The sequence below is a fragment of the Myotis davidii genome, unplaced genomic scaffold (assembly GCF_000327345.1).
Source record: "Myotis davidii unplaced genomic scaffold, ASM32734v1 scaffold825, whole genome shotgun sequence".
Classification (NCBI taxonomy): Eukaryota; Metazoa; Chordata; class Mammalia; order Chiroptera; family Vespertilionidae; genus Myotis; species Myotis davidii.
Genome location: NW_006296541.1, coordinates 113,239 through 127,733, shown reverse-complemented (window position 1 = coordinate 127,733; position 14,495 = coordinate 113,239). Strand labels below are relative to the sequence as shown.

The window sequence follows — 14,495 nt, the reverse complement described above, 5'->3', positions numbered from 1 at the left end:
GTGTCTGGGGGCTGGGGAGGGGCTGGAGCTGGAGGGTCAGGGTCCTGCCCATCAGAGTGAGGCCGCCAGCGTCCTGCACACTCCGGTCAGGTTGGGGGAGGGAGGCAGATTGCCTCCCATTGTGTGTATGTGTTGGGCGGGAGGGTGTCCCTCACTACCTCCCAGTGCCAGGCAGAGCCAGCTCACCCTGATGAATAGCGAACAAGATGGGACTGGCTGGGAGGAGGTGAGGGTCCTGTAAGAGGGACACCCTGCAGATTCCAAACGAGGTGGCCCCTGTCCATCCCACTTCCCTGGGCTAGTGGGAGGGGAATTGGGGAAGCCCTGGGAGTTTGAGGGGAATGAGCAAAGGCACAGAAACATGGAGGGGCCGGGGTGGGGGGCTTGCATAGGTTGATGAGTGTGCAAGAGGTACATAAATAAACCTGACACCCCACCCAGCCCGGCACTGGGAGAGGAGGTAGGGACCTGGAGCAGGTCCCCAGGGCTACACCCCCTCTCCCCCAGGCTTTTTCCCTCTCCCTGGGCTCAGAGTTGAGGGAGGTCCAGACCTGGAGGGCAGGGGCAAAAATAGGGGAATGGGGTGAGAGTGCTGGGAGGGCGGTGGTTTTAAAATTTTTTTGGTTTTTTGTTTTTTCCCAACATCTTTAATAACATACACAATGGTTACCAGCCATATTCATAACAAAAGTTATTCATAAAATGTATCTAAAAATAACATTTTTTCCCTTTCGGTGTGAAAAGCTTGAGAATGTCCCAGTGTGTATGGGAGGGTTGAGGGGGGAGGGTGTTGGAATAGGGGACCCTGGCTTCCCCACAACCTGAACCCTCAAATCCCCTCCCTCCACCTGGGCCCCAGCACAACCCAGCAGTAGGAACAGGGACCAGAGGCTCTGTATGACTCCAGGGCTGGGGGAATCTCTGGGTTATGATATAGTGTTCCACTTAATGAGGTCATGACATAATGGGGAGTGGGGAAGGATGAGAGAAAGGGGGTGGGGAAAGAAACCAAAACCAAACAATCCCCTTTCCCTTATTCCTTACCCCCAAGTCTTTCAGCAACCAGACCTGGGAGTGAAGAGTATGTTGATGGGGGAAGGGGATGTTAAGGCAACAGACTTCCTGACCTCATTGGCTGTCCTGGCTCCCCACCTTCAACTTATGCATCTGGGGAGCCAAGGCTGGGGGGAAGTGGGGAAGAGCTAGGGGGTCTGGAGGAGGGGGCTCTGCCCCTCTCCCCTCATAAAATTCAGGTTCCCCCTGCCACTTTCTTGGCTCAGAAAGAGGCCTGGGGATTCTAAAAATGAGAGGGAATGATCAGAGAAAAACCGTTAAGAACTATATAAATATGTATCTTAAATAGGCCTAAGAAATTAATTGTAGAGAACCTCTGATAAACAGGGCAAAAGGAGGTGAGTGAGAAGAGGATGGCTCCTGTCCTCGGGGAATGATGGAAATTGGGAAGGAGAAGAAGGTGGCGAGGAGAAAGAGATTCCTCACCTACCTTCTCCTTAGCGCCTCTCAAAATAATATTCAGGAGAGCAGGTTATCTTACCCAGCTTGTCTCTCCCCAAATGTCTGATGGTTCTGAGCAGGCCCCATAAGATAGTGGGTCAGTGAGTCTCAGGGGATGAGGGAGCTGCTCCCTCAGGGGCAGGTGAACATTCTGGAGGAAGCGGGGGTGGGATGGGGCCAGATGAGCTATAAGGAAGGAAAGGGGGGCAGGCAGGCTGGCCAAGCTCCTGCCCCCTTTATTCTGGCTGCCCCCTACCTTCCTGGGCCTCGGCAGAGATCCCTCAATGGGCCCGAAAGTGAGCAAGGCAGGTGCCAATGTTAAACAAAAGTTAAAAGGATGAGAGAGTAGAAAAATACTAGAATGTATAGCTGAGCCAGCCCACCCTCTCGCTGTCGCAGAGAAGCCCGTTGGGGGTTGGCCCCCGCCCGCCGCCCAGGGAGCCTATGGGTGCGCTGGGCTGTGGGTCCCGTCAGATGGTGGAGGTTTTGTCTGTCCCATCTGTGGTAAGAAAGGGAGGAAGGGAGGAAGATCAGGAGCTGGTGGGAGGCTTGAGAAAAGATGCTCAGGTAGCCTGCCATCCCAGTCAGGTCCTCCCTGAAGCACAGCCTCCCCGAGGGCCCCCTCAAGGATGACTATGAGTTGCTCAGTTCGGAGGTGGAGACGCTGCTGGGTAGGTGGGAGCTGGGTCAGGGAAAGATGAAATGCTCACCACCCAAGGCGTGTTCTGTCATGCTCAGACACAGAGACTCCAGAGTGGGGTTGATCTCCAGGTCAGGCCCAGGGACCGGACAGTCTGTATGGGACAGAGGAGAATGAAGGTGGTAAGGACTGGACTTAGGTGGAGAGTAAAGCTAGGAAGACAAAGGACAGGATAGGCTGGCATTGGGGAGAGGCTGGGAGAGACAAGGGGGGAAAGGAGGCAGAGAGAGACAGAGAAACAGCACATGAGACAGGCACACGCTCGGATGGAAGGTGTAAACTAGGCAGAGGTAAAGGACAGAGACAGGCCTGGGTGGATCACAAAGCAGGTAGAGCCCTAACCGGTTTGGCTCAGTGGATAGAGCGTCAGCCTGCGGACTCAAGGGTTCCAGGTTCGATTCTGGTCAAGGGCATGTACCTTGGTTGCGAGCACATACCCAGTAGGGGGTGTGCAGGAGGCAGCTGATCGATGTTTCTCTCTCATCAATGTTTCTAACTATCCCTCTCCCTTCCTCTGTTAAAAAAAAAGAAAAAAAAGAAAAAGAAAAAGCAGGTAGAAATGGCAAGTGCAGAGGCTTGGCCAACAAATAGAAAGCTTGACCTGTAGACAGAGTAATGTGAAGCTGAGGGAGCTTCCTGGAGGCCACACAGCCTGTGACTATTTTGGACACATACTATACGTCTTCTTGGGCACAGTCTGGGTATCTGCTGTGGGTGCTCGGCAGCCACTGTGTTCCCTGACTGATGACCTGCTCTATACTTCATTTAGAAGCTTAATTAGAACTCTTCCCATTCTTTCTTGGACTTTCTCCTCTGGGATGGATTCGATCCGGGCAGGCCACGCAGATGGGGCAAACCAGGGCAGCAGCCACGGAGCTTATCCTCAAACCACCCCTCAAAGGGCTTCCTCTTCTGGAGTCTGGGAGACAGCCCCCTCCCTGGGCGGACTCAGACACACCCCACACTGCTTAAAACCTTTCCTGGCTCCTTACATCTGAGCTTTTTACCTGTGTTTAAAAGACCCTGCTCCCACCTCCAGCTTCACCTTTCATCATGTCCCCTCTGAACCCTGAACTCAGGCCATGTCAGACTACCTAACTGTCTTCCCTTTTAACCTTGGGCAAGTTACCTATTTGTATCTCAGATCTGTGACTGATCAGATAGGAATGAAATCAGTGCCTCACTTGCAGTAAACAGTGCAGTAAAACTGCCTGACAAAAGCCCGGCACATAGCATACCAGTAAAAAGAATTGTTCTTTTTTGTTGTTGTTGTTCCTGCAGTTCATCATCTTATAACATCATTTACAGGTGCTAGGCCCTGTGCAAGAATGAACACAACTAACAGGGTCTCTAACCTTCAACAGATGGCAGTCCACATTATCTTATAAATTAAGAATACCTACTGATTTGGCAGTTTATGACATGAAGAGTTTAGGGTCACCTGCATATCTAAGGTCTCTCCAGCAGCCATTCCAGAGTAGCCTTATCTGCCTCAGCAGCCTCGGTGCCCAGCAACGGGCTTGGCACGGGCAGAGTCATCCTCACTGGTTGAGCAAGGTAGGGCTAACACTTCTCTACCCTTCTGTCCTCTTCACCCTCATTCTGATCTATCTCTGGGCTGGTCTGTGAGCACAGGAAAAACAGTTCCTCCAACTCAAACACCCTTTAGGTGTTTGATCCAAGAAAAATCTGTTCCAAGAGCTAAATGGTCACCTGGCTTCTGAAAGAATGCCAGATTGATAGACACCTCCAAAAAAACCTCATTGCTTTGACTCTCATCCCCTCAACCCCTTTCAAACTGAGTATTTAATGATCCTCTAAAAAGATGGTGACAGAGACCGACATGGATACCAAAATTATGACAGGGAGAGATGTGGACATGCGGGAGTAGAAGTAAGGGGTGAGAGAAGAAAGAGAAAGTAAGGCAGTGCTCGCTTTGGCAGCACATGTAATAAAACTGGAATGATACAGAGAAGATTAGTATGGCCCCTGCACAAGATGAAATGCATATTTAAAACCAAGAGAGAAAGGAAGAAAAGATCTGAGAGAGAAAATTGAAATGGGGGTGGGGAAGAGTACAAGAAAACCCATGATGAGAGGAGGTTGGAAGGATGGGGAGAGGTGCTCGAGTGTAAAAGAAATAGGAGAGAAGATAAAGGCCAGCTAAGGGTGTTGTGCAGGCAGAATTCCAAGGGCTAAGGCACTTTACCTGGAGGGAACATGAGAATGGCCTGCGGCGAGGAGTGGACTGGGAGCGAGTGCGTGCGCTGCACAGAGCTACGGCTCTGGCTGGGCATGCTGTTGCTGCCTCCAGGGTTGGCAAACCATAAGTTCTGAAAAGGGCATGGGAAGAGAAAAAGTGGGTGAGTGGTGGAGACCCAGGCCCAGGAGTAATGGAATTGGCAAAGGAGCCCCTCCCCTCTAATCCAGGCCCAGATCAAAGATACGGACACACACATCCCAGGCACCAACACCCACCTCAACCCCAGAAGCACCAGGCCCTCTATATCTAGCCGCTCACCTGTCGGCCTTGGCCCCCAAGGTTGGGGCTGGTGAGGGCATGTCTGGGGGAAATGCCCCCAATGCCCGAGGGGCTTAGAAGGCCCATTCTGCCGGGTGGAAGGGCCCGGGGAGGCATTGGGAACTGCCGCTGGGTCCGCCGGGCCACCCCCATCCCCACAGAGCCAGCTATGGGGAGTGAGTTGGAGCCAAACGCCCAGCTGTGAGAGAGCAGAAGGCAGGGTGTCAGTTTAGGTGGATGGGGCCCATCTTTCCACCCCTCCTCACGTCCCTGTACAATCCCAATGGGTAGGACACAGCACAGACCTGCTCTGAGCAAAGATTTCCTGTCCAAGTTCCTGCACCACACATTCTGTCTCCTCCTGCCCAAGGGGTTCCCCCAAGACAGAGACAGGAAATGTTCCTCATCTCCAAGCAAAGCAGTTCTCCTACCTTCAATACGCACGTGTGATATTCCTGTTATTTGTTTGGGAGTGAGAAGGGACTTCAGAGCCCTCTGCACACAAGGTGAAGAGAACAGGGACAGGCAAGGGTCTGCTATCAGGACATGATCTGGTTTTGCCTGCCTAGTACCCTATTTTAGCAATAAGAACATCCTGATTTTCTTCTGGAAAAGTCTTCACTGGGTGATGTGTGTAAGTCACCCAGTGATTGAATGAGTCCCATTGGATTCCCAGCCCAGAATGCAATCACCCTTCTAAGCACTAGCTGTCAATCAGCAAGGGCCTAGGGAGGGACGGCCTGCATACCCGGCTGCCTGCCTACCCTTTCTGCTGCCGGTAGTTCTGCATCTCTAGTGCGGCTTTGCGCGGGAAGGTTCGGAGGAGCTTCAGCACTTGCTGTTTCCAGGACAGCAACCGTTTCTTCTGCGTCTCCGTGAAAGCCTAGATACAATTAGGGAAGTTAAGCAGGGAGGGGGTGTTTCTTTCAGATCTGCCTTCTGTCCATTTGCTCAAATATTTATCTGCTGCCTGCTCTGTGCCAGGCAATGCTGGGATGCAGAGGTTACCCGTGCACATGAAGCTTACAGTGTAGTTGGGGAGATGAGTGATGAATGCTGTGAGGGAGAAACACAGAAGGCACAAGAAACTTATCTAGTATGAGGAGCCAATGAAGGTGTCCCTGAGGTACAAACATTTGAACTTGGAGCTGAGGGGCCAGTAGGTGGTGAGATGAGGGCTGGAGAGGTTGGCAGAAGCCAGCCAGGTAGCGCCCATTGGCCACATAAGGAATGTTGGCTCTGACAGTGATGGGGTCACCTTGCTCTTCTTGGGAGCTCTAGGGAAGGACTCACCTCATGAGTCAGGCACTTTTCGATTAGCTGGAGGTAACTGGTGATGTTCTCCTCATCTGGTCGAGACACCAGCAGCTGGGTGCACACTGGGGACATAGGAAAGGGTAGGAGGTTAACCCCCAGCATGCCTTCTACCACAAAAAGAGAGACAAGAAACTCAGGCTGGATGAGTACTAGTTATGTGCCAAGCATGATACCTGGCTTATGAAGATACAGAAAGCACCCAGCATAGTGCCTGGCATAAGGCAGATATGAGGTCAATGATACCGTTTTTCCTTTTAACTCTTATAAGAATCTCATCAACCGGCATTTTTAGCATGAGGAACCTTGAGGCTCAGAGAGGCTGAGTGTGTCCCAGGTCATACAGATAAAGGGATCTAGACCCAAGTGTAAAGTATGCCGACATGCTGCCCTTTGAGAGCTTTATCATATTCATCTGTGGATTTCAGTCACCTCTGAGAGAACCAACAATTCTCCTTATCTGTTCACTCTGTACTGTATGTGGTTTCCACTGATATACTGTTCTCTTCTTCTCAGGCTGGAGATGCTTTGAGTGTGAGCACTGTCTCCCACACCAGCCAGGACACAATATAGGGCAGGGACCTTGCCACCTCAGTCTCAAGTCACTCTCTATGGTGTTCTACTCCCCAGGGTTCTTTAAAAAGTTCTGCTTCCACTATTTAACTTGAATTTGACTCCTAATGCCTAGGTTCATTTGGCTCTCTGTCCCAGAACTTTTTGCTGGCCCCTAGGCGGTCTCACCTTTGCCCATCACCCGTGTAAACTGGCTGGGAATGTCTCCGTCAGCAACGGGAGGTGGGGCTGGCTCGCTGCCATCAGTGGGAACTGGAGCTGGTGGAGGGGGGTAGCTCTCTGCAGCTGGAGGATCCTTGGCCTCAGTGCCCTTGTCTGTGCTGGGATGAGCCAGGGGAGACTCAGCACCTGGCAGCAGTGGCTCCCCCTGGCCTGCATCCCTGGCAGTCGAGGTGGAGGTGGTGGGGGTGGGGGCCACAGTGGCCTGGAGAACACTGTAGGCCTTGATCGGGGTGACGATGACCTGCTGCAGCTCCTGCAGAGCGTTTCGCAGGTTTCCTCCTTCCAGCACGTCCTGCATGGGAGGGCATCACTGGGGTCACATGCCGACCCCACATTTATGCAGAAGGACTACACAAATGCGGTCAGACAGGGCTTGGAGAGTGCTTGGCAGGAACCTGGGTTCCAGCACATAGAGAAGGAAGGTAAAGGTACCACAAGTCCACATATATATGTACACATTTGTACTACACATTCCCTCTTCCCCCTTCAAGGTGGAGTCCCAGGGAGCTCAGGAGAAGGTGGTCTAATCCTGGGGCCTTCGGGTCCCACCAAAGGTGGAACCAGATTCGGATGTAGAAATCTGGACTATGAACTGAGGGGGTAAAACCAGAAGGCAAGTGGCAAGGAAGGGGTAAAAGGAATGCAATTGGACAGATATGGAAGGAGTGAGTAGATGGGAAACAAACCAAATGGAGAGATCACGCACCCAGGGAGATGCTCTGCTCTACCAGAAAGACCAGTCAGAAATGGGAGTGAAAGAAGAGAGAAGAGATTGTCAACAGTCTGGGGACACACACCAGGACAGACAGACAGGGAGCCCAGGACAGAGGTATCAAGTGAGCCCTGTCATCCAACTTATACTTGGTCCCCAGAGTCTGGTTCCCTAAGGCTGAGGCCACTGCAGATCAGACCCGAGGGCTGGGGAGGTCCTCAGGAGAGGCCACATGGGTAGCAAGGATGCCCCAGAGCCTTCAGTCTATTGGTACCCCTGGGCAGCCAACTAACCGTGGAAATGGGGAATACCAGGTCCTCACCTTCTCCAGGGACTTGAGGACGCTCTGCCTCTCACGCAGCTTCTGGATGCTCAGGGCTATCTTGTGGCGGGCACCTTTGGTGACATTCTGTGGTAGGGCAGAAGGGGACAGGAGGCTGGAAATAGCAGGTCAAGATACTTAGGGTGCCCCAACAAAGCTCAAAGAGCTGGAGGAGGCTCAGGTCACACGGATAGTGTCAAAATAGTACCCTAACTCTATCCTGATGGTCCCCTGAGCTTTACCTGAGACTCCAGATGCTGTTCAGTCAGTGTCATCATCTCCTCGTAGCTCATCTGTGAGAAAAGGGCTGCGTACTTGTGCAAGCGGAGGCTCTTGAGCCATGAGGGCACATCTGTTGGAAAAGGAGGGAGGGCATAAGGTCAGGAGTCTGTTCTATCAGTTACCTCTGTGTCCTGGCTTTCTTATCAGACTGTGGTGTCTGAGGGCAGGGGCATCAGACCAGGGTTTGTGGTGGTCTCTCAGATCAGTCTGAACCCAAAGGACAGGGACTTCTACTCCCCTCGGACTTCTCCCTTCCCTGGGAGGGGAAGTTGAAGGTTGGGGGATAGGATAGGCAGGGTGGCAGCTACAAGCTCCTTTCTGTCCATTAAGCTCTGCAGAAACCTTTGGAGGGTCCTAGCACTGCCCTCCCGTTATACCTTTCATGCCACTGCCATCCTCCTGGAAAGTGTTCCGGCTGGAGCCCTGCTCCTCCGTCTGCTCACTGCCAGAGGAGGCCACGCTGCTCTGGGGCGAGAGGGGTGCGTGGTCGGGCGTGGTGAAAGCAGCTCGGGCCCCGAGCTCCTCTGGACTCGGCCACTCACCAGGGGCCTGGGGGCTCGTGGGAATGAGCGACATGGAGCGCTTCAGCGGGCTGGGGTGGATTTGGCAGGGGAGACCTGGCCAGAAAGGAAGAGAGGCAAAAGGTCAGGCTTGGGGATCTGACCACAGTAGACCATGCCACCCTGGTCAGTGCCATGGATGGCGGCTCAGCCCCAGACTCCAACAAGGAGAAGGGGCCCTGGTATCTGCAGGGAACCACCTACCAGATACTGCTCATTCCCTCACCCTTCATACCTAACCCATCAGCAAGCTATGAGCTATTTCTTTGAACTCCACTTCCCTCTGTTGGCACCCTGGTCTGAGTCAATGGCATCCATAACTGGAATTACTGCCACAGCCTCCTCACTGGTTTCTTTCCTTTTTTTAAAAAAATGTATTTCTTTGCTGATTTCAGAGGGGATGGGAGAGGGAGATAAAACATCAATGATGAGAGAGAATCTGATCGGCTGCCTCCTGCATGACCCCTACTGAGGATCAAGCCCACAAGCCGGGCATGTGCCTTTGGCCAGAATCAAACCCAGGACCTTTCAGTCTACAGGCCAATGCTCTAGTTACTGAGCCAAACCGGCTAGAGCATCCTCACTGGTTTCTTGTCTCCTATTCATCTCATAGCAGCACAATGGTCCTTCTAAAAATGCAATCTGACAAAGTTAGTCCCTGCTTAAATCCCACCAATGGCTTCCCTTCATGCTGAAAATAGAATTTAAACTCTTCCACACATACCACTACAAGGCCTTTCTCAACTCTGACCTCTTATCTCCCACTCACCCTTTGGATCAAGTCTAAAAGCCTTTGCCCCCCACCTCCATTTGTTCCGAAAACATTCAAGCTTGTACCAGCCTCAATACTTTTGCACTTGCTCTTCTTCTTGTCTCCCTCAGGTCTCATCTTGGCAAGTGTTATCTCTTTTTTTTTTTTAAATATATTTTTATTGATTTTTTACAGAGAGGAAGGGAGAGGGATAGAGAGTTAGAAACATTGATGAGAGAGAAACATCGACCAGCTGCCTCCTGCACACCTCCTACTGGGATGTGCCCGCAACCCAGGTACATGCCCTTGACCGGAATCGAACCTGGGACCTTTCAGTCCTCAGGCCGATGCTCTCTATCCACTGAGCCAAACCGGTTTGGCAAGTGTCATCTCTTTTAAGGCCTTCTCTTAACCCTCAATATGAGGTAGTTGTCCCTACCAATTCTGGTTACTATGTCATATTACTCTGTCTTATCTTTCTTACACTACCTATCACAACCTGAAATGATCTTATCTAGTTGTTTGTTTACTTGCTTATTAACTATATGCCCCTGATGCAATAACCTGTGATAGCAGGGATCTATCCTGTCCTAGATAGCACTGCATACTCAGTAATTACAGTGGGGCCTAGAGCAGAGCAGTTTCTTCAGAAGTACTTGTAAAGTAAATGAATGAAGTACATAAACTATGCGCTCAACAGCCATATTCTTGGGCTTCCCCAGCTCCCACAGATTTTTCTTAGACTACGCCAAATCAGGGTGAATCCAGGCCATCTTCCACAGATGTTGCAAACCCTCCATTCATCCATTTCATTTTTGAAGTAGGAAGAAGAATCCAACTTGACTTTTTTTTACCATTCTCAGGATAGGGTAGATTCCCACAGCTTCCAGACCTTTACACATGCTATCCCCTTTGTCTAGCGCACCACTCATCCACCCTTATTTGCCAGCCACTTCAGCCTTCGCTCCTCCCTCTGAATTCCTTTTTCTGGGAGTCCTTCCTCTGCATTCCTCCCTCAACCCCCAAATATATATATATATATATATTTGTTATTGATTTCAGAGAGGAGAAAGAGATAGAAACATCAAGGAGAGAGAATCAGTGACAGGCTGCCTCCTGCATGCTACCCACTAGGGATCAAGCCCGCAATCTGGGCATGTGCCCCGACTGGGAATCGAACTGTGACTTCCTGGTTCATAGGTTGAGGCTCAACCACTGAGACCCATCGGCCGGGCGCTCTATATTCTCTGGGCCCCTGAGCTGCTGCTGCCTCAAGCCCTGCACTTACTGCCCACTTCATTAGCCTGCCTCTCTCACACTGGACTCTGGGCTCGTATAGGATGGCAACCTTTTCTGCACCCCCAGGATCAGGAGTAAGAGCACAATATACAGGAGTCTTCAAAGTTTCCTAAAAGCCAAAAGGGGGGCACTCATGATCCTAAGGGTGCGAACATGGCCTCTGAGCTCGACACAGGGAATCTGGAGTATCCCAAATACAATTAAAAGGAAAGGAAACAAAGCCAAATGTCTTACCCTAGGTAGGTGAGAATATCAAAGCCCAGGGAACTGAAGCCCTTTGCCCCAGTTTCCAGAGTTGGGAGGCAAAGGCATAAGATGGAAAGGCTGGGATTCCTGCCAGCACTCCACTGACACCAGCCCAGAAAGGAGGATCAGCTTGGTACAGGCCCCAAAGCACCTTCCCCCACTGTGACAGTTATCTATGCTCCTAGCCAGGAAGTCACCTGAGGCAGAGGGCAGTGTACTCACCCACTCCCTAAGCCAGCTCTACCCCTGCCCATAACCTCTAAGGTCCTTTGCTCAGGGCTCCTTCTGAACTCCCAGAAGAAAACGGCACATGTTGGGCCCTGAGGGACTGGGGAACCCTCAATATAGGCTATTTTACACCTGCTTTGATCCCTTTGGCCTCTTCCTTCCTCCCTTCTTAGCCAAGGAGGCAGGGAAGACTGAAAGGGCAGGAAACTATCCTGATTGGAATGATTGTGCAGTTTCTTTTTCTTTTTTAAAATATATATACTTTATTGATTTCAGAGAGAGTAAGGGAGAGGGAGAGAGAGGTAGAAACACCAATGATGAGAATCACTGGTCAGCTGCCTCCTGCAAGCCCCTCACTGGGGATGGAGCCTGCAACCCAGGCATGTGCCCTTGACCGGAATTGAACCCAGGACCCTTAAGTCCACAGGCTGACGCTCTATCCATTGAGCCAAACTGGCTAGGGCGATTGTGCAGTTTCTGAGGAGCCCTGCTTGGCCCTACAAGAGTGGAGGCTGACCACAGCATGAAAACTGAAAACTATAAAAACAGGAATGCTGGCCAGAGTTCCAGGGCCTCTTTCTCCAAGAAACCTGGTTTGTCCTTGGCAGCACCCCAAACCTATTGTGCCTGCCCTTACAGGCCAATCCTTGCTCCCCACTCAAAAAGATTTAAATGGTTTCCTGCAACTGCTTGAAACTGAAAAATTTCAGCCTATCCTTCAACCCTCCCCCCCGCCTCCCCGCCATGCGGCCCTAACATGCTGAGATTGGGGAGTCAAGACAGACCTGAGTTTAATCCTGGCTTGGTCACCTATTAACTGCATGATCCCAGGTAAGTCACTTCATTTGCCCCCCACCTCCATGAGGTATGAGTATCTTCGGGAGATCACTTTTAGGTGGAGCCATTGTAGCACAGTAGTTAAGAGTATGACTTAATTACTCAGTTTGGCTCAGTGGATAGAGTGTCAGCCTGCGGACTCAAGGGTCCCAGGTTCGATTCCGGTCAAGGGCATGTACCTTGGTTGCGGGCACATCCCCAGTAGGGGGTGTGCAGGAGGCAGCTGATCGATGTTTCTTTCTCATCAATGTTTCTAACTCTCTATCCCTTTCCCTTCCTCTCTGTAAAAAATCAATTAAAAAAAAAAAAGAGTAAGAGCTATGGTCCTAGCTGGTTTGGCTTAGTGGATAGAGCGTTGGTCTGTGGATCGAAGGGTCCCGGGTTCGATTCTGGTCAAGGGCACATGCCCAGTGGTGGGTGTGCAGGAGGCAGCCGATCAATGATTCTCTCTCATCATTGATGTTTCTATCTCTCTCTCCTTTCCATTAAAAAAAAAAAAAAGAAGTATGACCTATGGAGCCAGTCTGCTTAGATTTAAATTTTGGCTACACCATGGCTGGTTTGGCTCAGTGGATGGAGCATCAGCCTGCGGACTGAAGGGTCCCAGGTTTGATTCTGGTCAAGGGCATGTATCTTGGTTGCAGGCTCCGTTTGGGCCCTGGTCCGGGCCTGTGCAGAAAGGACCAATTGATATGTCTCTCTCACATGGATGTTTCTCTTTCTGTCTCTCCTTCTCCTTTCCACTCTCTGAAAATCAATGGGGAATATCCTTAGGTAAGGATTAGCAACAACAACAAAATAATAATAAATTCTGGCTACACCACCTTGGACAAATGACTTTTCTGTGACAACTAATGAATGTATAGGTATAAAGTTCTCAGAACAGCTCTTGGCAAAGACTAAACACTGAATATATTTCAACTAGAATTATCATTAATATATCCTCCCAACCTGGACCCAGAAATTGTCATGCTCTGAGATTGGAAAACACCTTGGTTTGCTTTATTTTCCAGAAATGCCCCCTATCCCTCTATCTTCCCTGATTCTCACTAGCACCTGGGAGGGAGGAGGGAGGCTACCAGCACATACATATTTAACTGGAGAAGAAAGATGCTCAGGGGGTAACTGTTGTGTGCTAGGTGCCATACAGCTGGGCACCAGAGACCCAGGGTTCACCCCATCCACTGGCACGAATGACATGTCACTGCCACTCCTTCCTGGCCTGCTTTAACCAGTGCCCCCCACAGTGAGGATCTTAGAAACCTCTTGCTTTGAGTCAGGTCATGTTACTGTACCAATCCTTGAAAATACCACTCTCTTATCCTGTTCAACTAACATTTCAAAAACTCATTGTAATACCAGCTCCTCCTGCTCACCCCAGCCTTCAGGGTGCTTAATAAGAGAGCCCTTTCAAAACCACTTAGTTGGAGGCAAGTGCAATAATCAGAGGCAGGCTCTGGTGGCAGAATGCTTGGGTCTGAACCTTGGCCAGGTCCACCGCTTGTTCTATGTGTGAACTTGAAAACATGATTTTACCTCCTAGGTCTCAGTGTTCTCATCTGTAGAATGGTGATAATAATATGGTTGTAATGAGGATGCAATGAGATCATGTGTGAAAAGTATTAAGTATAGTCAATGCTCAACAATGTTACTTACTATTACTAATGCACAGCAGCATGAGTTACAGCTTAAATGAACAGGCTTGGAAACATTTCATAGACACAATGCATTAATCTGAGGCCAGATACAAAAATCCAGAACGTCTGAACTAGAAGGGACCTCAGATTATGTCATTAATTTATTGCCTTCAGAGGCCAGGCAGGTATCAGATATCACCAAAGAAGGATAGTGGTGGAGGCAGAGGCTGACTGGGGCACATGTGTAGGGTGTAAAAGGGATGACCAATGTTAAATTCCATCTTACTGTTGCCACCAGAAATACAGGCCTTGAGCTGCCAGATCTTTTGACTTTTCAAGAGAAACTAAAATGTGGATTTTTAGGGAAAAATTCGATTTCTTATATTACCAAATTTATTTAAAAACAGAACAAGTAAAATCAAAGTTGAGTCTGGGCTCAACAAAACATATCTGTAGGTCAGACATAGCTGTGGGAATGCCAGTTCACCACCTCTGCACTCCCTCATAAGGTGAGGCCCAGAGAGGTTATATGACTTTCCCAGGGCCACAGAGCAAGTAAAGAGATAGCCTAGTCTGTCCCTTTTCAAGTAGGCATGACCTCCTGGGACTCACTACCCCATCACCTGCATTTGCGTTGCTCCCAATACTGTTGATGACTGGCGGCACAGAGCTGGGTGAGTGGAAGGGAACGTGTCCATTTTCCCGGGGTGGCTTGTCCTGCCAGCCTGACCCTGCCTCCCTAGGGCCCAGCTCTGCAGGCCCCCCCCACTCATCTG

At 50.5% G+C, this 14,495-nt stretch overlaps 1 protein-coding gene across 1 annotated transcript in view; it reads right to left on the bottom strand.

Annotated features, from left to right (window-relative positions):
- Positions 1-624: 624 nt before the first annotated feature.
- Positions 625-14,495, bottom strand: part of SAMD4B (sterile alpha motif domain containing 4B) — a 30,306-nt gene continuing 16,435 nt past the window's right edge. The window contains exons 3-13 of the mRNA XM_015569270.1: positions 14,343-14,492; positions 8,539-8,778; positions 8,122-8,231; positions 7,880-7,966; positions 6,792-7,137; positions 6,030-6,115; positions 5,501-5,619; positions 4,737-4,935; positions 4,425-4,548; positions 2,226-2,309; positions 625-2,014 (exon numbers count right to left, since the gene is read on the bottom strand). Coding sequence (XP_015424756.1) covers positions 1,986-2,014; positions 2,226-2,309; positions 4,425-4,548; positions 4,737-4,935; positions 5,501-5,619; positions 6,030-6,115; positions 6,792-7,137; positions 7,880-7,966; positions 8,122-8,231; positions 8,539-8,778; positions 14,343-14,492 — 1,574 coding nt within the window. The 3' untranslated portion in view covers positions 625-1,985. The remainder of the gene's footprint in view (positions 2,015-2,225; positions 2,310-4,424; positions 4,549-4,736; positions 4,936-5,500; positions 5,620-6,029; positions 6,116-6,791; positions 7,138-7,879; positions 7,967-8,121; positions 8,232-8,538; positions 8,779-14,342; positions 14,493-14,495) is intronic.